This window comes from Felis catus, chromosome D4 (genome assembly GCF_018350175.1).
Source record: "Felis catus isolate Fca126 chromosome D4, F.catus_Fca126_mat1.0, whole genome shotgun sequence".
In the NCBI taxonomy this organism is placed as follows: Eukaryota; Metazoa; Chordata; class Mammalia; order Carnivora; family Felidae; genus Felis; species Felis catus.
This window is the reverse complement of record NC_058380.1, coordinates 88,426,994-88,439,732: the sequence shown is the minus strand read 5'-3', so window position 1 is coordinate 88,439,732 and position 12,739 is coordinate 88,426,994. Positions and strand designations below refer to the sequence as shown.

General features: G+C 63.8%; 1 protein-coding gene across 1 annotated transcript in view; it reads right to left on the bottom strand.

Moving 5' to 3' along the window:
* Nucleotides 1-1,584: 1,584 nt before the first annotated feature.
* Nucleotides 1,585-12,739, bottom strand: part of HMCN2 (hemicentin 2) — a 147,466-nt gene continuing 136,311 nt past the window's right edge. Inside the window, 12 exon segments of the mRNA XM_023242853.2 lie at nucleotides 1,585-2,431; nucleotides 3,431-3,557; nucleotides 4,406-4,525; nucleotides 5,187-5,507; nucleotides 6,031-6,159; nucleotides 6,956-7,090; nucleotides 7,803-7,925; nucleotides 8,058-8,120; nucleotides 9,312-9,549; nucleotides 10,500-10,621; nucleotides 10,721-10,858; nucleotides 12,522-12,671. Coding sequence (XP_023098621.2) covers nucleotides 2,086-2,431; nucleotides 3,431-3,557; nucleotides 4,406-4,525; nucleotides 5,187-5,507; nucleotides 6,031-6,159; nucleotides 6,956-7,090; nucleotides 7,803-7,925; nucleotides 8,058-8,120; nucleotides 9,312-9,549; nucleotides 10,500-10,621; nucleotides 10,721-10,858; nucleotides 12,522-12,671 — 2,012 coding nt within the window. The 3' untranslated portion in view covers nucleotides 1,585-2,085.

Below are 12,739 nucleotides of genomic sequence, written 5' to 3'. Positions count from 1 at the left end.
ATTCCTTCATCTTTGAAATGGGCATACTCTTTCTTGCCTCTGGGTCTCCTGGGAGAAGGAAAACTCGGGCCCACAAGGCACTGGGCATGCCAACAGATGGTCTGCAAACATGAAGGGCCAGGGGGAGACTGGGAAGCAGCAGACAGGAGGCAGCGGGGGTGAAAGAGGAGGCCGCACCTCCCCTCCGCGGGTCTCACCTCTGCAGTGCCTCACCCTGGGGCTGACCTTTTCACGGGCTCCATAAAAAATTAACAGCCCAGCAAACGGCAGGGCGCAGGTTGTGACCTCTGGCCCCTAGGGTTGCACAAAGAGGGGCGTTTCTCCCAAGGGAGGTCCTCACAGGTGGGCGCCGGACAAATGGGTGTGGGGGGGGGGGCTTGCCGGACCCCGCCCCCTCGAGTTTCTCCTTCATCGTTAGTGACTTCCGTGGCTTAAATCCTGCGTGGCGGACTACAGCCCCCCCGCCAGTTTTTGTGAAGCCTGCAAGCTCAGAATGGATTTTGCACTCGCAAATGGTTGGGGGAAAACAAATCAAACGAGTATTTCGTGCCATGTGAAAATTGTATGAACGTCCAACGTCAGTGTCCAGTCATAGTTTATTGGGACACAGCCGCGCTCATTCATTCGTGTGCTGTGTGGCTCCTCGAGCGCTGCCGCGGGGAGGGGAGTGATTGCAACAGAGCCGAGGAGGTTCGCCCAGCCCAGAGCTTTCCTTTATCTGGCCCTTCATGGCAAAAGTTCGCAGACCCCTGGCTTAAAGGAGAACAAAATAGCTTTGAGGAGGAAATGCCCCGGGGAGGTTCAGGTGGGGCCGTCCGGTGGAAACCCGGAGGGCCAGTCGAACCATGAACCAGTCGCCTATCCAGCTAGTGGCTGGGTCACGCCCCCTCTCGGAGCCTCCTTTTGTCCATCTGTAAAACGGACACAGCCGTTTCCCCGTTTCATGCAGCATTGCTGGAAGCCTCTGCTTACAGAGTCTGGTTGTCATTCACCCGTGAGTGAGAAATAACTCAAGACAGCTTTTTTCCTCCCTGCCCGGCTGAGAGAATGAGGACGCAAAGGGGGAGGTGACGGTGTCACACTGAGCACGGGGAACGGGGCGGAAGGGTCTCTCCTCTTCAAAACCACGTGCGATAGAGCCTCTTTCTGCCAGAGGTTGTGGCCAACGGCGGTGGCCACAGGGTGGTGGCTGAGGCAGGGTCGGGGTGTGGGCGGAGAAGCAGCTCCCTGCGCTTCTGCAGAGTCCCTGGTGACTCAGACCCTCCCCAGCACCCTGGAGACGTGCCCTTACATACATAGATGTTCTAATCCTGTCCCTTCCCAGCTCATTCCGTCAAAGCCAAAGTCCCTGCGATGGCCTAGAGGCCCCAGGGATCTGGCCCAACATGCTTACCTTTCAGGTAGCATCTCCCTCTTCCTCCCCCCAACCCGCGGAGACTCCAGCCTCCCCCACCTTCTCCCGGGACCTCCACCAGGGAGCACCTTCCTGCCCGAGGCCCAGGGCTGCTGGACCAGAAGGGTGGTGGCCTCCCTTCCAGCCAAAGCCCCTCCTGACCAGAGCAAAATAACTGGACGGAGATGAAGTTGGTTAAAAGGAAACGTTTTTATGTTATACGTACACACACGGGGCTCAGGATGACACAGTTCTGTGGGCAGAGGATAGCCGCTGTCACCCTCTAGGGGTCTGTCCCTCCCCTGGGGCCTCCTGGTGTGCTGTGTCCCAGCCCAGGTCTCCCTGGAGTTTGGGGCAAGCCTGGAGGCGCCCCCGTCAGACAAGCAGGCTTCACCACCCAAGGACAGCCTTACACTCTTGAGTGCCCAGCTCCACCTCCGGGGGGGGGGGGGGGGGAGATCGGGTCCTTGACGTCCTGGGGTCAAGGTTGCACAGGGTCGTGTTTGCTGAAGGGCTCAATGACGCACAAGGTGGGGGGGGGGGTGATGCTTCTTGCCACAGCAGGTGGTGAGGGCAAGAGCCACCCGGGCGGGTGGGCGGTGGCGGTGGGGGCCGGTCCGGCTCCTCCCTGGCGCCCCTCCCCATCCCTGGAGGTCACTGGCCCCCAAAGCGGCGGCCAGTGACCACGCCCCTCAGTAGGGATAGGGGGACACGGCGATGAGCAGGACGAAGACGCTCTGGTGGCGCGGCGCCGCGGCGCGCACGGTGAGCCGGTAGAGGCCGGCGCGGGTGAGCGCGCGGCGGGTGTAGACGGCGCCGTGGCCGGTGCGCAGCGGGCGCAGCGCGAAGGGGCTGCGCGGGTCGGGCTCGAGCACGCTGAGCTCCGTGCGGTTGGCGGGGACGCCGGCCTCGGAGAAGGCGGCGAGGCGGGCCACGTCGTGGTGGGCGCGCACGCCCAGGGGCAGCGGCAGCAGCTTGTACTGCAGCGTGGAGGGGCCGCCCGCGCTGCAGTCCTGCGAGCAGCGTCGGAAACACGTCCTGCGGGCGGGACAGACGGATCGACTCCGGGTGCCGTCACAGCGTGGTCTGCAAACCGGACCTCGGCCCCAGGCCCCGCGGTTCTCCCGTGCGCCGCCCGGCCCCTTGCCCCCCCAGTGGCTTCTCTACAGGCACCATTAGCCCACTTTAGAGACTCCGCAGACTGAGGCCCAAAGAAGCCTTCCCATCGGAGCGGGTCCCATAACCCCACAGAACTTTCCAGACCCACGCTCCAGGGCTCGCCGGTGGGCGCAGGGCGGCAATAAAGTTTGGGGCCCTCCAGGCCTGCCTGCAGCCCCGGAACCGAGTCATCTGCTCTGGATTTGCAAGGGGGCAGGGGTGGTGGGGCTCAAAGACTGCTTGCTTAGCCTTGCCAAGGGCATCGGTGTCCCCACCCCCAGCCTGGTCTTCCCGAGGGGTAGAGTCGCCAGGGTAAAGTCACCTCCCCTAACTGCTGCGGCTACAGCTTGTGTCCACCAAGATCCCCAAGTCCGCGCATCTTTCCAAGCGTCTGTGGCCGGTGGGAGTGGGGTGAAGGAGATGTGTTTCGTGTTCGTGCGCCAGTGTGTGTCTGAGTCTTGGGGTTTTGGGGGTGGTTTCTGGGTGGCATTTATGTATGTGTGTGTGTGTGTGTGTGTGTGTGTCCATGTCTAGGGTTTTATGTATATAGTCATGTATTCCCCTACATCTCACGTGTTCATCTCCAATTCTGTGTGGCCTCTGGCCTATCCCCGCCCCCCAGGATTCTGCTCTGGCCGCAGTGTCACCGCGCTAAATGTTAGCGTTCGGGTCAGCTTGCCACCCGTGTGGCTGCGGGGAGGTACGCTGCCCCGTGGGCATAGTCGCCTCACTCGGGAGTCCTGGCAGGGGTGACCCCACTGGCCCCTGCCTGAGACATGGCCTTTCTGGGGGAAGGGTCCGGCCGCCCAGGAGCCAGAATGTAAGCCCGTAGCTCCTGGCAGTGTGCCCCAGTTCACCCCCAGCCGCCTCAGCCCTTACCCTGGGCTGGAGCCCTGCCGGTAGGTGGCCGGACATGGCGTGTCCACGCACTGGTAGCTGCCGCGGGTGTTAAAGCACATCTGGCTGGGCCCACACTCGACGTCGTTCTCCTCACACTCATTGATGTCTGGGTGGGGGAGGTTGGCACAGAAGTGGGGAGTGAAACAGTGGAGTAAAGTGGAAGGGACCAGGGCAGGAGCCAGAGACGGCATGGGAGTGGGGGCGGGGGAAGGGAGGTGCTAGAGAGAAAAATGCCTTTGGGGGACCAGGGAGGTAGGCAGCCCCTCTCCCCTTGAACCCAGCCACCTTGACCTATGAGAGCCCAAGCGGCAGGTCCCGAGCACCTCCCCATCTCCCTAGCGGGGCACCCTGGGGACCTCCTGAGCCCAGAGCTGGGTTGCACAGCCTGGGAGAGATGACGGCTGCCCTTGGACCCCGAGTGAAGACTGCCCGTGACCCCTGTCTGCCCCAGTGGAAGCCCCGCCCTCCTCGGAGGACATTCACAGACCCTCGTGGCCGAAAGTGAGGGATGGACACGGGCAAGGTGGGCTGGAGGCAGATTCCCGCTCTACAGGGGTGGGGAGGAGGAGCGGGGGACGCGGCGGCATGGCTGGCTCTCGCCCCCGGAGCACATCAAGGAGAGTGCTCCGCTGCTCCCACCCGCAGCTGGCTCTGGGCCCGCCCTCCACGTGTCTCATCCGGCCATTTAAGGGAGCGTGTCAGCCCCATTTCACCAGGAGGCTGAGGCTCAGAGAGGGGAAGTGAGTTGTCCAGGGACACACAGCGGGGCTGCGATGGACGCCCCCCAGGGCTGCTCTCAGCCTGCCCATGCCCCCCCCCCCCATCTCTTGGTTCCGGCTTGCCTGGCTGTGGGCCCCTGGGGTGCTCTGAGCTCGGCTCCCTGCCCCACCCTCACGTGAGAAGCCCTGTCCTGGTCCCTCTTGCACTGGGGGGGTGGGGAGGGCCACGGCTCACCCTGGCAGTTTTTCCCGCTGGGGAGGAGGCGGTAACCCTTGGGGCAGAGGCACCGGTAGCTGCCCTCGGTGTTTCGGCAGGCGTGCTGGCAAAGGTTCCTCACCCGGCACTCGTCCAGGTCTGGCCCAGGCGCAGGGGTGGGGGGGGATGGGGCCAGAGACACGCACTGAGTCACAGACGCCCAGGGCGCCAGGCTAAGGGGATGTCCCTGGCTGCGGCGGCCCACGCCTTCTCTCCGCCCTGCCCACCCCACGTCCGCAGGACCTGGCGGGGAGACGCTGCCCAGACCCCTCTGCCCAGGCAGGAATGCTGAAGCACGTCTGCCCTCAACACTGTCTCCCCTTTGCCTCTGCAGCCCAGCGCCAGCCTCCGCGGGGGGGATTTGGGGGGGGGGGCTGTCCCTAGCTTCCCCCACCCACCCCCCTACCCACCAGTCTCTGTTCAGGGTCTCAGATCAACTTGGAACGCTCCTGCAAATCTCCCTCCCTGACTGCTTCACCTCTACTCACCGAAAGCAGTGTTTCTCCAAAGTGGCTTCCCCGGGGGACAGACCCTCTCTCTGGGCCAAGAGTCCCTCCCCCCTCTTGGAAGCCCCTTGCCCATTAGTATAGCCAGGGCCTCCCGATGGCACGTAGCCACGAAAGTGACTGCACCTCCCACCCTGCTTGCCGTGAGCCCCGGGTTTCTGAACATGGGGTGTGGTGCCCACGCGCCCGGCCGGGGCGCACGACACACTGGAGCGGGGCGTGTCCCCAGTGGGATGGCTGGGGCTTGGCCTTACCCGTGCAGACGCCGTTCTGCCGGATGAAGCCAGCGGGGCACCAGGCCCGGCCCTTACTGCTCAGGGCTCCGGGGCCCGGCCGGAGGGAGACCCAGGCCTGGTAAGAGCCCCTGGGGTTAGGGGTACGGGGCCGCAGCCAGGGCACTAAGGGGCCCCGGTGGCTGACAGTGGTCACATTTTGTTCACTCTGCTCTAGGGGGGTGCAGGTCTTGCCGTCACGGAGGAGGGTCTGGCCCGGCGGGCACAGGCAGCGGTAACCACCCTGGAGGTTTTGGCACTGGTAGGCACAGGTCCCGGGCTGCTGCAGGCACTCATTGATATCTGGAAAGGAACAAGTCCAGGCAGGGAGCCAAGGGCGGCTCAGGGCTCGCCACAGCTCCCCCCGCCTCATCCCTCCCGGTCTCCCTCCCGCCTTCCCCAGAATCCAGCGGCCTCCCCCACTGCCTCCAGGCCCGCCCGCAAGCCTCGCCTCTCCCGGACCGCCTCCTGCCTCTGCTGCGCAAAGAGGCCCCAGCCTCCCCCAGCTCTGAGCCTCATCCCAGACTCCCCCCTGTACTGCAGCATCCCGGTGAGGCCCATTCTCCCTGCTAAGCCTCTCTGAGACCCACCCCACTCCTCCCCACCCTCCTCCTCCACCTCCTCCTCCCGGGCTCCCCGGGAAGGTTCTGTGCCAGACAGCGGCAGAGCCCCGACCCGCGCACGCGCTGGGCGCACGGGCAGTGTTAGCTGCTGTTTGGGTTACTCGCAAAACTCAACGACACCCTTGTCATAAACACCCGCTGCTTGCGGGGTCAGCCGGGGGGTGCTGACCAGGGCTCCAACCAGGGGGTGAGTGGCCCCATACCTAGGCAGGGCAGGCCGGGGCCCTGGAGCCGGTACCCTCTGGGGCAGCTACAGCGGTGCCCGCCTGGGGTGTTCTCACAGATCTGGTTGTAGTGACATTCGTCCGACCGCTCCAGACACTCGTCCACATCTGGGGAGGCAGGGGTGCGGACAGAGGTGGGGCCGAGCCTCTCCCCCTGCCCCCAACAGACACAGCATGCCTCTGCACATCCGGGCCTCATCCCTGTCCCCTTCTCCGACCCGAGTGCCACCAGGTAGAAGGCCCAGGCCTGCAGCCACCTCTCCTCATCACACCCACTTTGGAGGGTAAGAAGGTTCCGGATCCAAAAGAAAGAAGGGGCTTTGGAGGCAGAGTCCCGGGTTTGGGCTGAGCTCTGTCATATCCCTTAGTCCTTGAGCAGGGAATTCTCCCTGTCCTGGCCTCAGTTTCCTCATCTGTGCAGAGGGGTCAGGATGGGACCTCTTCACGGGGCCGTGGGGAGAAAACTGGATCACGTGCGTGAAGGGGGTAGGAGCCTGGTTGGGGGAAAGAGCTCCAAGAACTGGTAAGAGAGGAGGCGGTGAGGGCAGAGGAGCCGTCTAGGTGGACAGGGCGCTCCCTGAGGCCACGCACATGGGGTGACCTCCTCTTCTGAGTTCCGGTTCCACCAGACTTTGTCCCTTCACTAGGTGGGCCTACCACTCAGAGGAGGAGCCTGTCTGAGGAGCTGTGATCGTGAGGGTCCTCAAATTGCCAGCGGCCAGGCCAGGCTAGGCGAGGCCAGGCCTCAGACCTCTTGAGTCCAGGTCAAGCTTTCTCCCCGGCCTCTCTGTTCCTTCTGCTTCCTCTGAAGGCCTAGAGTCCCCGTGGCCCACAGCACCTCCTCCGCTGAACCCAGGCAACCACCGGAGCACGGACAGCCCCACCCACGTCACGCCCCTGTCACCTTCACAGCCGGCCCCGTGAGCGGCCACCCGGAAGCCAGGCCTGCAGTCGGGGAGGCAGTGGTAGGACCCGAAGAGGTTCACGCAGCGCTGTCCCTGCTGGCAAAGGTCGGCATCCCACGCGCACTCATCCACATCTGGCGGGGCGAACGGGGGCAGGGGGCTGCGTGAACGCGTGTCCCCCCGGGCCCTCCTCGCCACCCTGACCCTGGCCAACCTAACTGCACAGGCTTCATCCCCCGGCCCAGGAGCCCCTGGCAAGAAGGTCCCCACCTCTCCTGTTAGCTCTTTCCAGCATGTTGCCATAGGCCTTGGCCTGGGGCACCTGATAGGAGGTTGAGGACAGTGTCCCTCGGGCACCCAGCTCAAAGCCCAGTGGGGACTTGGCCATGCCAGGCCTCCCTGGGGGAAGCAGACGGGTGCAGAGGGGAGGGTCAGCATCTGGACAGCACCCTACGGTCAGATTTGTTGTCCAGAAGCTGTGTTAAGGGGACAGATGGGTGTCCACTGCGTTCCGACCCCAGCTGGCTGCAAATGACTGCCATGTTAGGAAAGCGCCTGAGGCCGTGTCCGGGCTCGGCGGGCACGTATGCATGAGCACGCGGTGGGCACGTGTATGTCTTTGGGGCTCCCCAGCACCCCCAGGACTTGAGCCTCTCTGATCTGCAGCCCTCCTAGCAGGAAGTTCCCAGGGGAAATGGGGCATCGCCACCCCCAGGCTGGCATCCGTGCCATCGGGAACGGGCCAGGTCCTGAGGCGGGTGCCCCTGGCCAGGGTCCCGGCTCTGCGGCGCCCCCCACACGCCCAGGCCAACTCCCAGGAGAGCCTCTGCACCCGGGCCCACTCACCTCTACAGTTCCTGTCATCCCTGGCCAGGGCAAAGCCGGCTGGGCAGGAGCAGGAGAAGTGGCCGGGTGCGTTGTGGCAGGAGTGAGAACAGGGGCTGGGGCCGGCCGAACACTCGTCCCTGTCTGGGAAGAGGGGGGTGGGCGGGATCTGGTGGTCTGCACCCACAGGCCCTCCTGCCAGCCGGCCGGGACACATCATCCGACCCCGGCTGAGAGGCCTCCCTCGGCCATGCCAGGGGAGGGGAGGGCACTCACCCACACAAAACTCTCCCTGGGTGTCCAGCTCGAAGCCCTCTGGGCAGCCGACTTCATTCTCTTCTGCAAGGCGAAGGGGGTAGGTCCTAAGCACGCAAGGGCACCGTACCCAAGGCGCCCCGGGACAGACGGCAGCCCCGGCCGAATGCGCCTCCCTCCTGCCAGCCTGGCCAGGCCGATGTCCCCTCGGCCCTGAGCCAGGCCCGTGCCCACCCATCAGCGAGCCTGTTCCCAGCTCAGGCCTGGTGGAGGCGCTGGCTGTGGCTCGTGCCACACGAGCTGGCTGGACTGTAAACTCACAGACGCAGGGGAAATCATGAAGGAAAAGTAGGACACGGGATGCCCACCGGATGCCCATGCGTGCGAAAGTGCACTCTGAGAATCCAGAGGAGTGGGCATGGCCCCCGGCTGTGCCCGGGGTGGGGGGTGTGCAGAATGGGCAAATGACAGCATCTGATGGGGGCAGCGAGCACACCGAAGGGTGGCGGCAGGCTGCGGTCTGGAGACAAAAAGACCAACTACCGAAATCACTGTAAGGACAGCATGCTGGACAGAGCAATCGATCCCCGGGTGCCCGGCGAGGGTTCTAGAGAAAACACCGTTATTCCTGATACCCTGCAAGGCAGGTGATGTTGTGCCCACTTTACAGGTGGGAACACTGAGGCTCAGAGAGGGCCAGGGCATCACCCCCAAGGTCCCACAGCTGGGAGATGGTGTGGCTGGGTTTGAATGAGGGCCTGACTGACCCCAAAGCTACGCTCTTACCGCTGTCCCACGTTCAATGTTAAAAACAAGCGGGGACCTCAATGGTAACAGATCTTTACCATCCATTGGTTGAGATTATATGGCATGTTCATGGGGGCCTCCAGGCGTTCCAACAGGGGCTCCCGGCTGCCTGGGGTGGGGGGAGCTCTGGTGCAGGCACCCTTGAGAAGGGGGGGCATATGGCTGGAGTCTTGGACGTCAGCTTAGCGGGTAGACCTGGACCTTCCCCGTGGGGCCTGGGAAAAGGCTCTGGGGGGTTTGAACAGGAGTGGCCGGAAGAGCTGTGTCCCCGCTGGGGGTGTGGATGGTTAGACAGGACCAGGGACAGGCTGGAGATGAGTGGACAAGGGGGTGAGCTGTCCCAGTCCCCAGTTTCCGGTCCGTGGTGAGAGGGTGCAGGAGGTGGGGTGTCACCTTGGCTTTCAGCCAGGTGCATCGGGGGCCCCCGGTGGGTGTCTGGGGAGTGGAGACGAAGGACGGGGGCCTCACCAGCCTGCAGGGCTGCGGTCAGCTGGAATTGCAGGGCCTCGGCCTTGGGGTCGAAGGCCGAGCTGATAGCCGAGGCCCGCAAGCGCTGCACCAGCTGGGGCTGGAGGCCCCGGGCCGCGTTGTACTGGATGCTGTGGTTACAGCGCAGGAACGTGGGAAGGCCGTCCTGCAGGAAGTGCTGCGTGGAGCCCACGAAGAGACGGCCGGGCCCCACCTGCACATACTGCTCCTCGAAGTCCTGGAGGAGGGGGGAGGAGGGGTGGAGGGGAAGGAAGGGAAGGGGTAGGGAGAAGGGTGGGGGAAGAGGGGAGAGGAGGCAGAGGAGGGGGAGGAGGGGGAGGGGAAGGGAGAAGAGGAGGAGGGAAGAGGGGGAAGGGGGAGGAGGGGGGAGAAGGGGTAGAGGGGAAGAGGTAGAGGGAAGGGTGGGGGAGGAGACAGAGGAGGGGGAGGAGGGGCAGGAGGGGGGAAGGGGGGAGGAAGAGGTAGGAGAGGAGGGGGAGGGGGAGGAGGGGAAGGGAGAAGAGGAGGAGGGAAGAGGAGGAAGGGGGGAGGAGGGGAGAGGGGTAGAAGGGAAGGAGGGAAGCAGAAGGGAGAAGAGGGGGGGAGGAGGAGGAAGGGGAGGAAGAGGTAGGGGAGGAGGTAGAGGGGGAGGAGGGGAAGGGAGAAGGGAGGAAGGGGGGAGGAGGCAGAGGAGGGGAAGGAGGGGGAGGGGAAGGGAGAAGAGGAGGGGGAAGGGGGGAGGAGGGGAGAGAAGGGGTGGAAGGGAAGGAGGGGAAGCAGAATGGAGAACAAGGGGGGGCAGGAGGAGGAAGGGGAAGAAGGGGGAGGGGAGCAGGGGGAGGGGGAGGACGAACGAGACCCAGAATGTCTGAGATTTCAACTTCCAAGGGGTAGGAGCCTTAGCCCCTCATTCAAGGGGCCCCGGGTTGCTGGAGGTGGAAGCCTGGTAGGCCTGTCACCTCTTCCTCTAGCCGGTTGGGGACCCTTGCGCATGTGGCTTCCCTTTGGTTTATGAAATGGGGAGGACGCCTGTCCCCGAGAGGCTGGACCCAGGGCACCCTCCCACTGGGCTAAGTCCGGGCCAGGCCACGCCCCAGGCCCTGCTTGGGGTGTCAGGAGGGGGCGCCTGGGGCAACACATCCCATTCGCCCCCCACCCCCACCTGCAAGCCTCGGGGTGCGTCCCCACCTGCGCTTCAAGATCTGCGTCAGCCAGGCTCCCAGGGACGACACCACTGACCACCACGTCAAGGAGCAGGAGGCCGTCGGGATCCAGGCCCCTGGCCTCCTGGGTCATCGTGAGCAGCTCGCCTGTAATCCCCCCCCGCCCGGCCTGGAGTCACCACGGGGGAGAGGCCCTGGGCTCGGGCCTCAGCCGCCCCGGCCCCCCGGGAGGAGACCCCTGCTCACCCGTGGCGAACTCCACGTGCGACTTCTGCAGGAAGCTGCCGCCCGTCAGAGAGTGGCCGTTCAGGGCGTCTCCAGTCTCTCCAGCCAGGGCCCAGTAGACAGGGGCGACGGTGACCAAGAGCACGCGCATCAGAGGCCCTGGACGGGGTGCGCACGGAGGCCGAGTGAGGGACCGATCCTGAGGGCCGCCACTCCCCGGCTCGAGGTCCCTCTGCAGCTCCCTATTGCCCAGGGAGGGCTCAGGCCCCCTTTCCTCCCTGCCCAGGACCAGCCCCGTGACCACCCGGGTCAGTTATTGGATCAGAACCTGGGAAAGGAACCTGGGAAAAGCAAACATCTAGTCTGTGGAGCGGTGTTTGAAAACTAACAAAATACAAAGCAGGGCATGAGGGTTGGGCACCCGGGGGGCTCAGTCAGGTAAGTTTCTAACTCCTGATTTCAGCTCAGGTCATGATCTCACGGTTCGTGGGTTCGAGCCCCGTGTCGGGCTCTGTGCCGACGGTGCGGAGCCTGCGTGGGATTCTCTCTCTCTTCCTCTCTCTCTGCTCCTCCCCCACCCCCCTCAAAACAAATACATAAGCATTTAAAGAAAAAAAACCAAAAAACGAGCCAAACGAAGAAGCGCACGTGACTTGCTGATACTCAATTCAGTTCCACGAATCCTGAGGGTGACTGGTCACCCCCGAGCCTGGGACGTATGTGCCGAACCAGGTTGAGAGTCAACCAGGTCTCCTCACTCGCAGACGCCTCCCGGAAGAGGAGGGTCACTGAGTTCTGAACAAAGGGCCCCAAAGTGGCTCTGGATGTGGATTCTCAGACTTGCGCGTGCTGCCCAGCCCTCCTCGATGGGCCAGGGGTGCCTCAGTCCGGGGAAGGGGGGATCCCCACTCGCTTGGGGGGGGGTCAGGGACGGTGGAGCTTTTCAGAGAAACCACCGGCTCGGGAAAGAGACGTAGGAGGAGCCACACTGGGGGCAGCAGAACCTTCCCAATGTCTCTGTGCCTGTTTGTCTGCACAGGGGCTGGCGCAGCGGGCCTGGGGCCGGATGCTTCCCCATGGCTCCTGCTTCTGCAGCTGGATGAAGCGCTCACATCTGGGCAGTCACACTCACTTCACTCTGTGCTGACGACCCGCCTGGAGGGACCCCGAGCCTAAGTTCCCTGACCCCGCACGGTTCACACAGGCCTGTGGTCAAGGGCAGCTCTGGAGGAAAGGCTTTTTAGCAAAGATCCCATCGGCGCCGCCCTCTCCCTGCTCTGGACCCGCAGCGTCCCCTTGGGAAGGGCGAGGCTGCAGGGTCTACGACATCTCTCCGGAACATTCCACCTGCGAGTGCGAGGGCACACTGATCTATGAATCCGTTTGGAAGTGGACACTGCCTGGTTCTCTGGGCTCTCTGGCTAATTTTGTTCCCCTCCAGCCCATACCCCTTACTCGTGACTAGCGATTCCTTCCTTTTCCATCAAGCTCTTACCTTAATGTTCGGGATGGGGCGGAGGGGGGGGGGGTGGAACCTCAGTCAGCAATCAGCGATTTTGAGAATCGTTATCTGACGGCATTCGTATATCCTGATTATTTCACACTCTCTGGGTCTGATTTTTATTTCGTTTTGTTGGGAGGTAGTGGGGGTGGGGAGGAAGTGGCCTGCACCTCAATCCACTTTGGTTTCGACTCGGGTCTCAGGGGCGGTCAGAGTTTTCCTCCGGCAGTCGGGCCCTGGGCAAGCCTCAGAACACATGCTTTGCTTCCGCCTGGAGTCGGAGGGGCCCCGGTGCAGGAAGAGGCTCTGGCCCCCGCTTACCCACGCTCGCAGGGATGTGGCTGATGCCGCTCCAGATGGTGGTGACCCCAGAACGTGCCTCCTGGCGCACGCTGGTGTTGAGGGTGGCCATGCCAAATTCCTGGCCGTTGATCACCCCGGATACGCCGCCCCGGCTCCCACGGGGCTCCCCTGTGAGGAGGGAAGGGGACGGCAGCGACTTTATCCACCTCCACGCCCTCAGCATGAGCAGGTACTGT